General features: G+C 44.0%; 2 protein-coding genes across 2 annotated transcripts; both read left to right on the top strand.

Moving 5' to 3' along the window:
* Positions 1–1,844: 1,844 nt before the first annotated feature.
* On the top strand, positions 1,845–2,234 carry LOC136460632 (H/ACA ribonucleoprotein complex subunit GAR1-like). Its single transcript, XM_066460262.1, has one exon. It carries the CDS (start codon positions 1,845–1,847, stop codon positions 2,232–2,234), a length of 390 nt encoding a protein of 129 aa, XP_066316359.1.
* A 9,838-nt stretch (positions 2,235–12,072) lies between these two features.
* On the top strand, positions 12,073–12,462 carry LOC136460625 (uncharacterized). The gene has a single exon (XM_066460254.1). The coding sequence runs from the start codon at positions 12,073–12,075 to the stop codon at positions 12,460–12,462; it is 390 nt and encodes a 129-aa protein (XP_066316351.1).
* The last annotated feature ends 1,537 nt before the right edge of the window (positions 12,463–13,999 follow it).

Below are 13,999 nucleotides of genomic sequence, written 5' to 3'. Positions count from 1 at the left end.
TATCCACCTATATCTCGCAGGTGACTAGACATCACCCGACTTCTACCGGTCTAAGCATGGCTAAGCATATATATTCGATCCTGGACCTATACCGGTTAAAGGTGTAATATCTGGACAAGGAATGTACATGCATCAAGTGGTTTCATTCAACTCTTATAACCTAATGCATCAATCATAAATACGTAAGTAAACATTTGTAAATTACTGGGAGACTTATAATGCTCCGGGGCTTGCCTCGCAGAAAGGAAGTAGGACGGTGGTCAGGGCACTCCGGAAGCTCTTCAGGGTTCTGCTCCACGCCTTCGGGAGCTGCGGCTTGCGGATCCTCCTGCGGGTTCCCTTCCTCTGCTTCTTCGAACTCCAGCAATGTGATCTCTTCCTCCGATCCTAGATGCATGAGTATGGTATGAGTATTACGAATGCATAATGTTAACAAGTGCATCGCATTATTGAGTAGGTGCATATCTCTTCTCGATTACTACTTAACTATTTCTTACAACGCATCGACTAGGCCATAATTAGTAGCTACTTGTTTTACTCATAACTGGAGTTCTACAACTCCAAAAGCAGTGATCCTAGACTTTCTGGAAAGCTTATCAAATTTTCTACAACTTTGTTATTAACCATTTTACAGTCTACATCAGTTTCAACATGTAACTCCTCACTCTCTAGAATTAGTCCGGAAATGATTTAACATGCAATATAAAGTAAGAATACTTCTACTTTATGTAATCATTCAAAATTTGACAAACTAGAACCTACCAACAGTTTAAGCATACCAAATATAGTTAAGATAATATGATGGCAAAGTCCAAACTATTTATTAAATTGCCTTTATTATTTTATTTAGATATCTAGGTTAAATAATAAATATATATCAGATATGCTTAATAAATTCTCAAAAATTTACAGAGCCTTACTAATGCTATCAAAGGACTACTATAAAATTTTCATGTCATTTTGCTAAGTAGAACATCCTATACAAAAATGATAAGGAAGCAAGGCTTGAAATAGCATAAATGGAAAATCCCATTGAAAAGTGTCAAGCAATAGATTTCTTATTTTTCCTAACATCCATATGGTACTAGTATCACCTCCAACAAATTTCATGAATTTTGGACTCATAATTAATTTATAAAAATTCATGCAAGGATTAACTATTTATAAAAGAAAAATCTATAACTATATATCTACACATGCACTGGTCTTCAAATTTTTATCCAAGCTCATATATAACAAGAATAGCCTACCACAAAAATTTCATAATTTTTGGAGCATAGGAACTCTAGATATAAAATAAACAAATTTAAATACATTCAAAAGCACATTTCAAATCCTGATTTAAATCTCCATAAATTTCTACTGTTGAAGCTAAGAACATATTTTTCCTAAATACTACATTTCCTAAGGAACACTTACAAATTTATTTCACAATTTTAGGAGCTTTCAAACTGAAGATATGAAAATCACAAAAGAAATCAAAAACTGGATCAAATGAGCTATCCTTCACTACTGCTGTCGCTGACTGGTGGGACCCGCTGACAGAGGACCCCACGCGTCATCGACTCAGAAGCAGAGCAGCGGCGATGTACGCTACGGGCGTGGCCAGAGCTCGCCGACGGTGAGGTTGCCGGCGGTGACATCATCACTACGCGATCTACTTGACCTAGCGCATCTATTGAGCCACTTGGCCGGCCCTATTGTCGACGGTAAGGACGACGGCGGCGGCAATGGCGGACCGGCGGAGCTGGACCACGGCAAAACGCCGGTGACGACCTCGGTGGCTCGATCTAAGGCTCGGACGAGCACCAGGGTACTACGGCGGACCTAGCGCACCAGCTATCATGCGGAAAGGTAGACTACAGCGGCGTGGCCACGATGACGGACCACGGCGGCGAAGCTCCGGTGAGCCTTTGCACGGCACTGGGGCTTACCGAGCTCTGTCGGCGAGCACGGGAGGGAGCAGTGGGTCGCTGGGGAGACGGGGAAACTATGGTGGTGGTGCTGGAGTGGCTAGGCACGGGCTGCGCGCGGCTATGGCGACGGCGGAGCTACGGGCGCTCGGCGGCTGCTGCAGCGGGGAAGAAGGGACGCCAGAAGGGAAATGGGAGCGCGGGGCGACTCGGGCGGGTGCTGGCGGTGATGAAGGCGCGCCCAGGTGCGGCGTGGCCTGCGCGGTCAGGGCGCTGGTGACGCACGGCCGCCGCCGGGGACACGCGGCGCGCGATGTCTGAAGCCGGTCGGCCATTGACGTCGCGATTCAGTTAGACAGAAACGCGATGGCCGAGCCTGACGACGAGTTTTCTCGTTGATTTAACTGCTAATCCGTGGCTCCAACTCGTAAATGATCTAAATGACTTTCGTAGTCCTAAGTACCAGCTACAAATGTTATTAAAGGATCATGCTCCAACACTCGACCAAACTCGAGTTATTTCGTTCCAAAGTCCGGCTGTCAGGCTGTTAGTGAGCAAAACACTTAGAAAATTTTTGAAGTGTTGAAAACAGTGAAAAGCTGATTTTTGTGAGTCCAATTCAAACATGTTAGAAGCTAAATCAGTCCATGACATAAAAATAAAAGTTGTTCCTTATGTCAAACACTACAACTTTGCTTTAGTGAACTCCTCCATGCAAGGTCTCTAACACCTAGTTCAACTTTAGTCAAACATGTCACTTTGAAAACATGATACATACTCAAACCCTGACTAAATGACCAATTTAGCCCTAGCCCTAAATACCAAAGTTGTTCATGATGATACTCTAAGCATGTTAAAACAATTTGCAAGGTCATTTAAGCATTTCATGTAGTAGTCACTCATATAGCTATTCAGGTCAACACATGAAATATCGCTTAAGTGCTTGATCATGAAATGTGGCCTTCATGAACAAGGTTCCTTTTGTTAATCTAAGTGTAGCTAAGGTGTTATAGTGACCAACATTACACACTAGCATTTATTTGCACATGATCATATGCATATGTTACAAGGAACATGAAATAACAAGCAATGTTTCATATGTTTCGATCAGATGTTTCAATTGTAAATGATGATTTATGAATGCTTGATGCTCATGCTCATGTTATGCAAGTCAAGTTATGCAAGGCTAACACCTGAGGTGTTACAACTCATCCGCGTGAAAGCATTAGGGTCAAGTGATGGATATGTAGCTTAAATCGTTGCAAGACCTCGCTGACAAAATCCTCATAAGGGAATCGTAGCCCAACTTTAAAGAAGTCGTGGAACACAACCACCTCATAGGGCTTCGGCCGGGGCACCTCCTCGTGACCCAGATCACAACACTAGCTGTGAAGTGTAGGCTTCAAAAGTTCCTCCTTTACATACTCATCAAGATCCGCCTCCGACATGCTCGAGCGGCCAATGCGATATGTGGCTGGCTCAAGATCTAGCTGACCCTTAATGATGACCGGCGCTGGACCTCTGGTCTCGTCCTCCTCACTATCATCCATAATTTTGACATCTATTTCAGTTTCTTCACCAGATGATATGGCATCGTCACCCTGTGGTGTTGTTGGAAGGCCTGTAATAAAGTCCATACTGATCTCTTCCCATTTCCATCCTGGAATAGGCAATGGCTGAAGTAATCCAGCGGTTTTCATATGAACGGCTTTCACTCTACTGCAGTTATCACACCTAGCAACATAGGCTACGATCTCTTTCTTCATCTTAGTCCACCAAAAATGGGTCTTCAAATCTTGATACATTTTACTACTACCCGGGTGGATAGACAATTTGGACGAGTGAGCTTCTTCTAAAATTTGATTCCTTAGCCCACGGTCTTTTGGCACCACTAGTCGGTCCTCAAACCATAATACACCTCTTTCGTCCAACCTAAAATGTTTGGTCTCTTGCTCTTGCATTTTTCTCTTGATGTGACTTATTCCTACATCAGTCTGCTGTAGCTCTATGATTCTGCCCTCAAGCGAACAACTGATTGTAATATTGTGTAGCACAGCAGGATGTAGCAAGTTGAATCCATCTTCCAATAGTGCTTCCACAATGTTGAAATGGGACTTTCGACTAAGTGCATCGGCTACTACATTAGCTTTACCCGGATGGTAATGCACTTCCAAATTATAGTCCTTAATCAATTCCAACCATCTACGTTGTCTCATGTTCAGTTCTGGCTGGGTAAAGATATACTTGAGGCTTTTATGATCAGTATAGATATGACATACATTGCCCAACAAGTAATGTCTCCATATCTTCAATGCATGGACAACGGCTGCAAGTTCCAAATCATGTGTAGGGTAGTTGACTTCATGTTTTCTTAGTTGCCGAGAGGCATATGCAATTACTCTCCCTTCTTGCATAAGTACACATCCCAAACCTATTCCTGATGCATCACAAAATACATCAAAAGGCTTCTCAATGTCTGGTTGTGCTAGCACTGGTGCGGTAGTCAACAAAGTTCTGAGGGTGTGAAAAGCTGTTTCACATTCGGGTGTCCACTTGTATTTCTCATCTTTCTGAAGTAGTCTGGTCATAGGCTTAGCTATCTTTGAGAAATCTGGAATAAATCGGCGATAGTATCCTGCTAACCCTAGAAAACTCCGAACTTCATGCACCGAAGTTGGGGCTTTCCAATCCATGACCTCTTATACTTTTGATGGGTCTACTGAGATTCCATCTCTCGATAAAATGTGACCTAAAAATGGTACTTTGCTCATCCAAAATTCACATTTGCTAAACTTGGCATATAGCTTATGCTCCCTTAGTCTAGATAGGACAATCCTCAGATGCTCTTCATGATCTGACTCAGTTTCTGAATAAATCAATATGTCATCGATAAACACGACCACGAACTTATCAAGTTCGGGCATGAATACCGAGTTCATCAGGTACATGAAATAGGCTGGAGCATTTGTTAGTCCGAAAGACATAACCAAATACTCGTATAAGCCGTACCTAGTAGAGAAAGCAGTCTTAGGTATATCCTCCGGTCTAATCTTTATCTGATGGTAACCTGACCTCAAGTCAATTTTGGAGAATACCTTTGCCTTCGCTAGCTGATCGAACAAGATGTCGATGCGGGGTAACGGATATTTGTTCTTGATGGTTACAGCATTGAGTGGTCTGTAATCTACACACATCCTCAGTGACTTATCCTTCTTTTTCACAAACAGTGCTGGACATCCCCACGGAGATGAGCTAGGTTGGATAAGACCTTTGTCCAATAGATCTTGCAATTGAACCTTAAGTTCTGCTAACTCATTGGGTGGCATTCTATATGGCCTTTTGGATATGGGTGCGGTACCTGGCACTAATTCAATCTTAAATTCCACGTCCCTATCCGGTGGTAGACCTGGTAATTCCTCTGGAAATACATCCGGAAACTCACAAACCACGGGAATATCACATATGGTGGTGGCTTGGATAGCACAGGCTAAATGTTGGGGTTCGAATTCGCAGGAGAGTGGAACTAGAAAAGCATTCCCTCCCATGGGTTCTCTCAACATGATAGTACGGGTGCTAGTGTCGATAAGAACACCATGATCCTTCATCCAATTCATGCCTAAGATTACACTTATCGACAATCCCAGCAATATTATCAAATCTGTTGTGTACTCCCTCCCTTGTATCAAAATGAGTACATTTTTGACTATCTTTTTGGTAGTAACAGTACCCCCTGCTGAACTTATGTTAAAACCCCCTTTACTTACTTCTATTATTTCTTGATCATGTCTAGATGCAAATGCTTGACTCATGAATGAATGAGAAGCTCCCGAATCAAATAAAACAACAGCGGGATGCTTGTTGACAAGAAACATACCAGCCGTGACAACTTCTCCGGCGGGCACTTCCTCCACAGCGGTATAATGCACTTGTCCCTGACGTGCCCTGGCATTCACCTGCCTCTGATTGTTCTGATTTGGGTTGCCATTCCTCTTGGGGTGGGGGCACTCCTTGGACCAATGACCCAGTTGGTTGCAGTTGAAACAAGGTTGATTACTTCTGAATCCTGTGGAGCTGTCCTGATTGCCATTTCCTTTTGGTAAGGCAATAGTGAACGCCTTACGAAATGGTTTCGGTGGCCTATTATTCTGAGCTTTCGGTGGTGGAGGCCTGAACTTGGGTGCAGGTGGACGGAATTGTGGCCTAGCTGTGACAGGCGCTTTTGACTGGAAAGATCCGGATGCACCGGCCTCATATGCCCTCTTGCGACCTTTAGCAACTGCATGCATGTTGTTGTGGTTTTCTTGGGTCAAGGCATCACTAATAAACTCATTGTACGTGGCACATCAAGAATTTGCCATAGTCTTCATTAATTTGGTCCCCAACCCTCGCTTGAAACTCTCAATCTTTTTCTCTTTAGTATCCACGAAACTTGGAGCATACCTTGACAAGTTGTTGAATGCGTGCATATATTCTGTGAGTGACTTTGTTCCCTGAGTGAGCCTCATAAATTCTGCTGCTTTCATGCGCATCTGGCCCGGGGGAATATGGTGTCCTCTAAAAGCCAACTGAAATTGATCCCAGGTCACTCTCGCATTAGCAGGCAGAGACGACAGAAAGTGCGTCCACCAGATTCCTGCTGGTCCTTGTAATTGGTGAGAAGCATATTCTGCTTTCAGGTGCTCTGTGACCCTTAGCAGACGAAATTTCTGCTCGATGGTATTCAGCCACTCATCGGCCTGCAGTGGTTCCTCAGCCACCTTGAAGATCGGCGGCTTCGTGTCTAGAAACTCCTTGAATGAACTGTGCTGATTTGGCTCGGCCCCTGGTTGCTGTGGGTGGCCACGAGCAGTGTTCTGCGCGATAAGGCGCAAAGCTTCTTCCATTGTCCTCTGGCTACCCAGGAACTGGGCAAAGAACTCCTGAGCAGACGGTGGGGGTGGGGGTGGCAAGTCATCATGGTTGCCATCCTGGCTGCTACTAGCTCCTGCACGGGTGCGCGTCATCTGCGAAGTTGCAACAATAAGTGATTATTGGTTGATGCCAAGAGATTGCAGATGAACTAGGTACTCATGCCAAACTGAAATTACTGGGGAAAATTCTCAAAAGTGCAATAAAAACAGAGGCATAATAATTCATTCTCGCAACATGACATCACCAATTTGACCACTTATCGTGCTCATAACGCATGCAATTTTAAAGCGTGATTAACGACAAAGTACAGGAATTGCATTAATGTTCATCCAAACGTGCGATTAACATTACATGATAGTCTAGTTACTAGTGCCAACTTGGAACTACAGGTCCATTACATAAATAGAGGTGATACATTAGTCTTTCCACTAAATGCGAAGCGATCTAATCCTCATCATGATCACTATCGAGGTCAGACGTAGAATCATTTCCTTCCTCAGGTTCGACTTCCTCTTCAGGTGCCACTTCTTCTTCTTCACCTTCCTCGTATCCTTCTAGATCCATTTCTGCGGCTCCCGGTGGGACATAAGGGTGGAGCTGATTGTGCAGTAGGTGAACCTCTTCATGCAGATTATCATTGTATTCTTCCGCATTGGCCAGCTGCTGTTCCAGCTCAAACTGTCGAGCTCTCAGGACATCTTCCCTGGACCAGGCTGCATTCCGTTGGTGGGTTAACTGAGTCATTTCTTCGGTGAGCCTCTCAATCTCGATGTCGTGCTCCCTCTGAAGCTGACGTCGGTCTTCGCGGGCATGACCAAGAGCACCAGACACTCGTCTGAGGCTACCTTCCAGTCCATCCAACACTCTCATCACTGCGAACATGGCGCTCATTGTAGGGTTATCACTGCTCTGCCCTTCTGCTGCACCAATTTCCAAAGATCTTCCTCTTGCCTGCTGCCATGAGTCAGTGGATGGGTTACCTCTGGGAAAGACTCCAACCAAGGCGGCTGCCAGCTCTTGAGGAAAACGATCCATGATATCCCTCAAGATCCCAAAGGCTGCCCTGCCAGCTGCTTCTTCAGCAGTCCTACCAGTTGACTCATAACACCAGCCTGTCCACTCAGAATCGTCACCTCGGGGACGAACAACGGCCTCCACAGTAACTAAGAGACCTTCTCCCAACCGCTCATTCGCCCAGAAGTAGCGGGGTTCCATTCCATCAGGATAACCTACATAGCTGAGCACTCTCCACAAGAGTGTAGGCATCCCAAACTCTCCAAGGAACGTGTGACGTTGACGGGTACGTGGAGCAAGCTGACGGCTAGGAGCCCTGCCTCCGGTGGACTTGCGAGCAGTCTGCTTGGTGCGTGCCATCTGCACCATTAACATGTACCCTTGGTGAGACAATGCCATACTGGATAAGAGTTACATAACCGAGTAAGAATTTTATAAGGGGAGGAACAATGTAGTTATGTGAATGGTAATTTAACATGATGCATGCTCGTTCCGTACGTCCTCACAAACTTAGGAAAAATTTGCTTCTAACGGTAGACACGGTGGCATACATACGTTCTCTCATAAATAGCGTAACTAGTCGAGCTACACGTTTCGTTGTTAGTATACCTGCATAAAATTTCATTTCAGCCCTAAACCCATAATGAAATATGCAGAATGGAATTGTAAATACTTTCATATATGCATACCCATACATATACTTCCGTATCAATCTACCCGTTAAGAATTTAAACCCACAATTAAATACGTACCATATACACATGCAAGCATGTATACATAGCCGTACCAAAGCTAACTCTTCCCGACCGCACACTCACATCTTGCGGTCATACACTCATCTTACCTTGGCGTAGAGGCATTTGATCCATACATTACCACTCAAGTGAATGGCATCCATACTATAGCACGCCGTATGGACGACGAAGTAAAAACCCCCATGTTAGTACTTAAATAGCCACCTAATAGTCCTTAATTTGGGCATAAGGAAAGTGATCATTGGCACACTTTAGATTTCAAATACCTATTATATAACTAATAGTTGCTAGAGAAGGGTTTTTGGAAAACAAAACTTTTGTTTTAAATACACTTGTAACAATTAACGTTGAATCTTGCTCTGATACCAGCTGTCGCAGAACCGACCAATTTATAAGAATACAAGTATAATGGCAATCCGCAAGCGGTCGCACTGTCATACTTGAACCCATATAAACCCGGTAGTCCGTCGAGTACCACGACGGGTCTCGATAAACGATTTACAACAACCAAGATCGTACAGGATTCAACATACATGCCACATATTACATAAAGTTCACAGATACTTTTCATCATCAGAGTACGAATAAAAGTTATTACAAACCTGAGTTTGATGAATAAAGCGGAAGCAAATAAGTTCGAAGATAAAGTTTCCACATAGTTTGATACAGCGCCAGACCAGATCACGATCCACAAAAGCAAAGATAGGAATTACTAAGGAAGCCTGCCCAAGGCTTACTCTTCATCCACAGCGGGATAGAAGCAACTCTTGCAATAACCATGATACACAGTGCCATCTGCAACAATGGGAAAATAAACCCTGAGTACGAGAAGGTACTCAGCTAGACTTACCCGTCATGAACCAGAAATAAAATGACTCCAAGGATCATGCAAGGCTGTATAAGTGGACGTAACTTGACAACATTTTGCGAAAAAGGCAATTACCCGTTGTACAATTATGATTCCTTTATCAAGTTAATTATAACTATCCATTTCTAGATTTGCAACTATCCTGTGCCAAACATGTGGTATATCATTTAGAAGCATACACTAGTAACCATAGCAGGTATTGTAATTCCATATTCATCTGAACCACTATGTTTCATAATATAACTGCTACGATGTTGGGACTAGCCAAGTTTCTCACTATCTGGGAGAGACGGCGATTCGAATCGATTTCAACCAGCTGGGAATTTCTTCCTAACACAAACCCAGATCTACCAGCCACGATAGTCTTAGGTCACCTTTGATACAACTCAGGTACACATTTCACGGGTTCATACCGTGCCGCACAATCTGGAACACCAGATGCCAGGATGCTCAGGCCAAGCCTGCCCTTGGGCTCAGTCTGATCGTTCCCCGGAAGGAGCGCACAACAGAACGATTCCCGGCCTGAGTTGAATTACTCGGCTTCACGGTCGGAACGAGTTATCCGGCCAGCTAAGTGAGAGGCATGCGTTCAATCTTGTCAGAAGCGCCAACAACGGTACGGTCCTTAATCGACACAGACGGGGATAAGTCCACACCCAAGACCTCCATGCCTTGTTGCTTCCCTATCGACTTCCCGTCCGGTCTCAGTTTACTTTCACCTCATGGTTCTGTTCCACGATAGCAGATATAGCCAACCGTGCTCTGGTATCCACCTATATCTCGCAGGTGACAGGACATCACCCGACTTCTACCGGTCTAAGCATGGCTAAGCATATATATTTGATCCTGGACCTATACCGGTTAAAGGTGTAATATCTGGACAAGGAATGTACATGCATCAAGTGGTTTTATTCAACTCTTATAACCTAATGCATCAATCATAAATACGTAAGTAAACATTTGTAAATTACTGGGAGACTTATAATGCTCCGGGGCTTGCCTCACAGAAAGGAAGTAGGACGGTGGTCAGGGCACTCCGGAAGCTCTTCAGGGTTCTGCTCCACGCCTTCGGGAGCTGCGGCTTGCGGATCCTCCTGCGGGTTCCCTTCCTCTGCTTCTTCGAACTCCAGCAATGTGATCTCTTCCTCCGATCCTAGATGCATGAGTATGGTATGAGTATTATGAATGCATAATGTTAACAAGTGCATCGCGTTGTTGAGTAGGTGCATATCTCTTCTCGATTACTACTTAACTATTTCTTACAACGCATCGACTAGGCCATAATTAGTAGCTACTTGTTTTACTCATAACTGGAGTTCTACAACTCCAAAAGCAGTGATCCTGGACTTTCTGGAAAGTTTATCAAATTTTCTACAACTTTGTTATTAACCATTTTTACAGTCTACATCAGTTTCAACATGTAACTCCTCACTCTCTAGAATTAGTCCGGAAATGATTTAACCTGCAATATAAAGTAAGAATACTTCTACTTTATGTAATCATTCAAAATTTGACAAACTAGAACCTACCAACAGTTTAAGCATACCAAATATAGTTAAGATAATATGATGGCAAAGTCCAAACTATTTATTAAATTGCCTTTATTATTTTATTTAGATATCTAGGTTAAATAACAAATATATATCAGATGTGCTTAATAAATTCTCAAAAATTTACAGAGCCTTACTAATGCTATCAAAGGACTACTATAAAATTTTCATGTCATTTTGCTAAGTAGAACATCCTATACAAAAATGATAAGGAAGCAAGGCTTGAAATAGCATAAATGGAAAATCCCATTGAAAAGTGTCAAGCAACAGATTTCTTATTTTTCCTAACATCCATATGGTACTAGTATCACCTCCAACAAATTTCATGAATTTTGGACTCATAATTAATTTATAAAAATTCATGCAAGGATTAACTATTTATAAAAGAAAAATCTATAACTATAGATCTACACATGCACTGGTCTTCAAATTTTTATCCAAGCTCATATATAACAAGAATAGCCTACCACAAAAATTTCATAATTTTTGGAGCACAGGAACTCTAGATATAAAATAAACAAATTTAAATACATTCAAAAGCACATTTCAAATCCTGATTTAAATCTCCATAAATTTCTACTGTTGAAGCTAAGAACATATTTTTCCTAAATACTACATTTCCTAAGGAACACTTACAAATTTATTTCACAATTTTAGGAGCTTTCAAACTGAAGATATGAAAATCACAAAAGAAATCAAAAACTGGATCAAATGAGCTATCCTTCACTACTGCTGTCGCTGACTGGTGGGACCCGCTGACAGAGGACCCCACGCGTCATCGACTCAGAAGCAGAGCGGCGGCGATGTACGCTGCGGGCGTGGCCAGAGCTCACCGACGGTGAGGTTGCCGGCGGTGACATCATCACTACGCGATCTACTTGACCTAGCGCATCTATTGAGCCACTTGGCCGGCCCTATTGTCGACGGTAAGGACGACGGCGGCGGCAATGGCGGACCGGCGGAGCTGGACCACGGCAAAACGCCGGTGACGACCTCGGTGGCTCGATCTAAGGCTCAGACGAGCACCAGGGTACTACGGCGGACCTAGCGCACCAGCTATCATGCGGAAAGGTAGACTACAGCGGCGTGGCCACGATGACGGACCACGGCGGCAAAGCTCCGGTGAGCCTTTGCACGGCACTGGGGCTTACCGAGCTCTGTCGGCGAGCACGGGAGGGAGCAGTGGGTCGCTGGGGAGACGGGGAAACTATGGTGGCGGTGCTGGAGTGGCTAGGCACGGGCTGCGCGCGGCTATGGCGACGGCGGAGCTGCGGGCGCTCGGCGGCTGCTGCAGCGGGGAAGAAGGGACGCCAGAAGGGAAATGGGAGCGCGGGGCGACTCGGGCGGGTGCTGGCGGTGATGAAGGCACGCCCAGGCGCGGCGTGGCCTGCGCGGTCAAGGCGCTGGTGACGCACGGCCGCCGCCGGGGACACGCGGCGCGCGATGTCTGAAGCTGGTCGGCCATTGACGTCGCGATTCAGTTAGACAGAAACGCGATGGCCGAGCCTGACGATGAGTTTTCTCGTTGATTTAACTGCTAATCCGTGGCTCCAACTCGTAAATGATCTAAATGACTTTCGTAGTCCTAAGTACCAGCTACAAATGTTATTAAAGGATCATGCTCCAACACTCGACCAAACTCGAGTTATTTCGTTCCAAAGTCCGGCTGTCAGGCTGTTAGTGAGCAAAACACTTAGAAAATTTTTGAAGTGTTGAAAACAGTGAAAAGCTGATTTTTGTGAGTCCAATTCAAACATGTTAGAAGCTAAATCAGTCCATGACATAAAAATAAAAGTTGTTCCTTATGTCAAACACTACAACTTTACTTTAGTGAACTCCTCCATGCAAGGTCTCTAACACCTAGTTCAACTTTAGTCAAACATGTCACTTTGAAAACATGATACATACTCAAACCCTGACTAAATGACCAATTTAGCCCTAGCCCTAAATACCAAAGTTGTTCATGATGATACTCTAAGCATGTTAAAACAATTTGCAAGGTCATTTAAGCATTTCATGTAGTAGTCACTCATATAGCTATTCAGGTCAACACATGAAATATCGCTTAAGTGCTTGATCATGAAATGTGGCCTTCATGAACAAGGTTCCTTTTGTTAATCTAAGTGTAGCTAAGGTGTTATAGTGACCAACATTACACACTAGCATTTATTTGCACATGATCATATGCATATGTTACAAGGAACATGAAATAACAAGCAATGTTTCATATGTTTCGATCAGATGTTTCAATTGTAAATGATGATTTATGAATGCTTGATGCTCATGCTCATGTTATGCAAGTCAAGTTATGCAAGGCTAACACCCGAGGTGTTACAACTCATCCGCGTGAAAGCATTGGGGTCAAGTGATGGATATGTAGCTTAAATCGTTGCAAGACCTCGCTGACAAAATCCTCATAAGGGAATCGTAGCCCAACTTTAAAGAAGTCGTGGAACACAACCACCTCATAGGGCTTCGGTCGGGGCACCTCCTCACGACCCGGAGCACAACACCAGCTGTGAAGCGTAGGCTTCAAAAGTTCCTCCTTTACATACTCATCAAGATCCGCCTCCAACACGCTCGAGCGGCCAATGCGATATGTGGCTGGCTCAAGATCTAGCTGACCCTTGGCGATGACCGGCGCTGGACCTCTGGTCTCGTCCTCCTCACTATCATCCATAATTTTGACATCTATTTCAGTTTCTTCACCAGATGATATGGCATCGTCACCCTGTGTATTCACGATACGAGATGGTGCCCTTCTGGACCCACTTTGCGAACAAGTGTGGGATTCCAAACTAGAGCCATTAGATGAGCTCCCACTAGGCGAGTTGTCACCAGATGATGACTAACTTGACATCTATCCAAGCGAGATACATATGAAGAAACCTAGCAAAACCAAAAATAGTAAAGAAGCAAAAAAAAGCAAAACAATAAACTAGTAAAATAAACGAGATGGAATGCAAAACTAAGAAGCAGTAAGGGAAC

This window comes from Miscanthus floridulus, chromosome 1, assembly GCF_019320115.1.
Source record: "Miscanthus floridulus cultivar M001 chromosome 1, ASM1932011v1, whole genome shotgun sequence".
NCBI lineage: Eukaryota > Viridiplantae > Streptophyta > Magnoliopsida > Poales > Poaceae > Miscanthus > Miscanthus floridulus.
Note: the sequence above shows the minus strand (reverse complement) of the source record. Positions and strands in the feature narration are given on the sequence as shown.

Bases quoted from the DNA above. Each gene is read 5' to 3' on its own strand.
- LOC136460632 (XM_066460262.1), top strand. From the start codon at position 1,845: ATGCGGAAAGGTAGACTACAGCGGCGTGGCCACGATGACGGACCACGG.
- LOC136460625 (XM_066460254.1), top strand. From the start codon at position 12,073: ATGCGGAAAGGTAGACTACAGCGGCGTGGCCACGATGACGGACCACGG.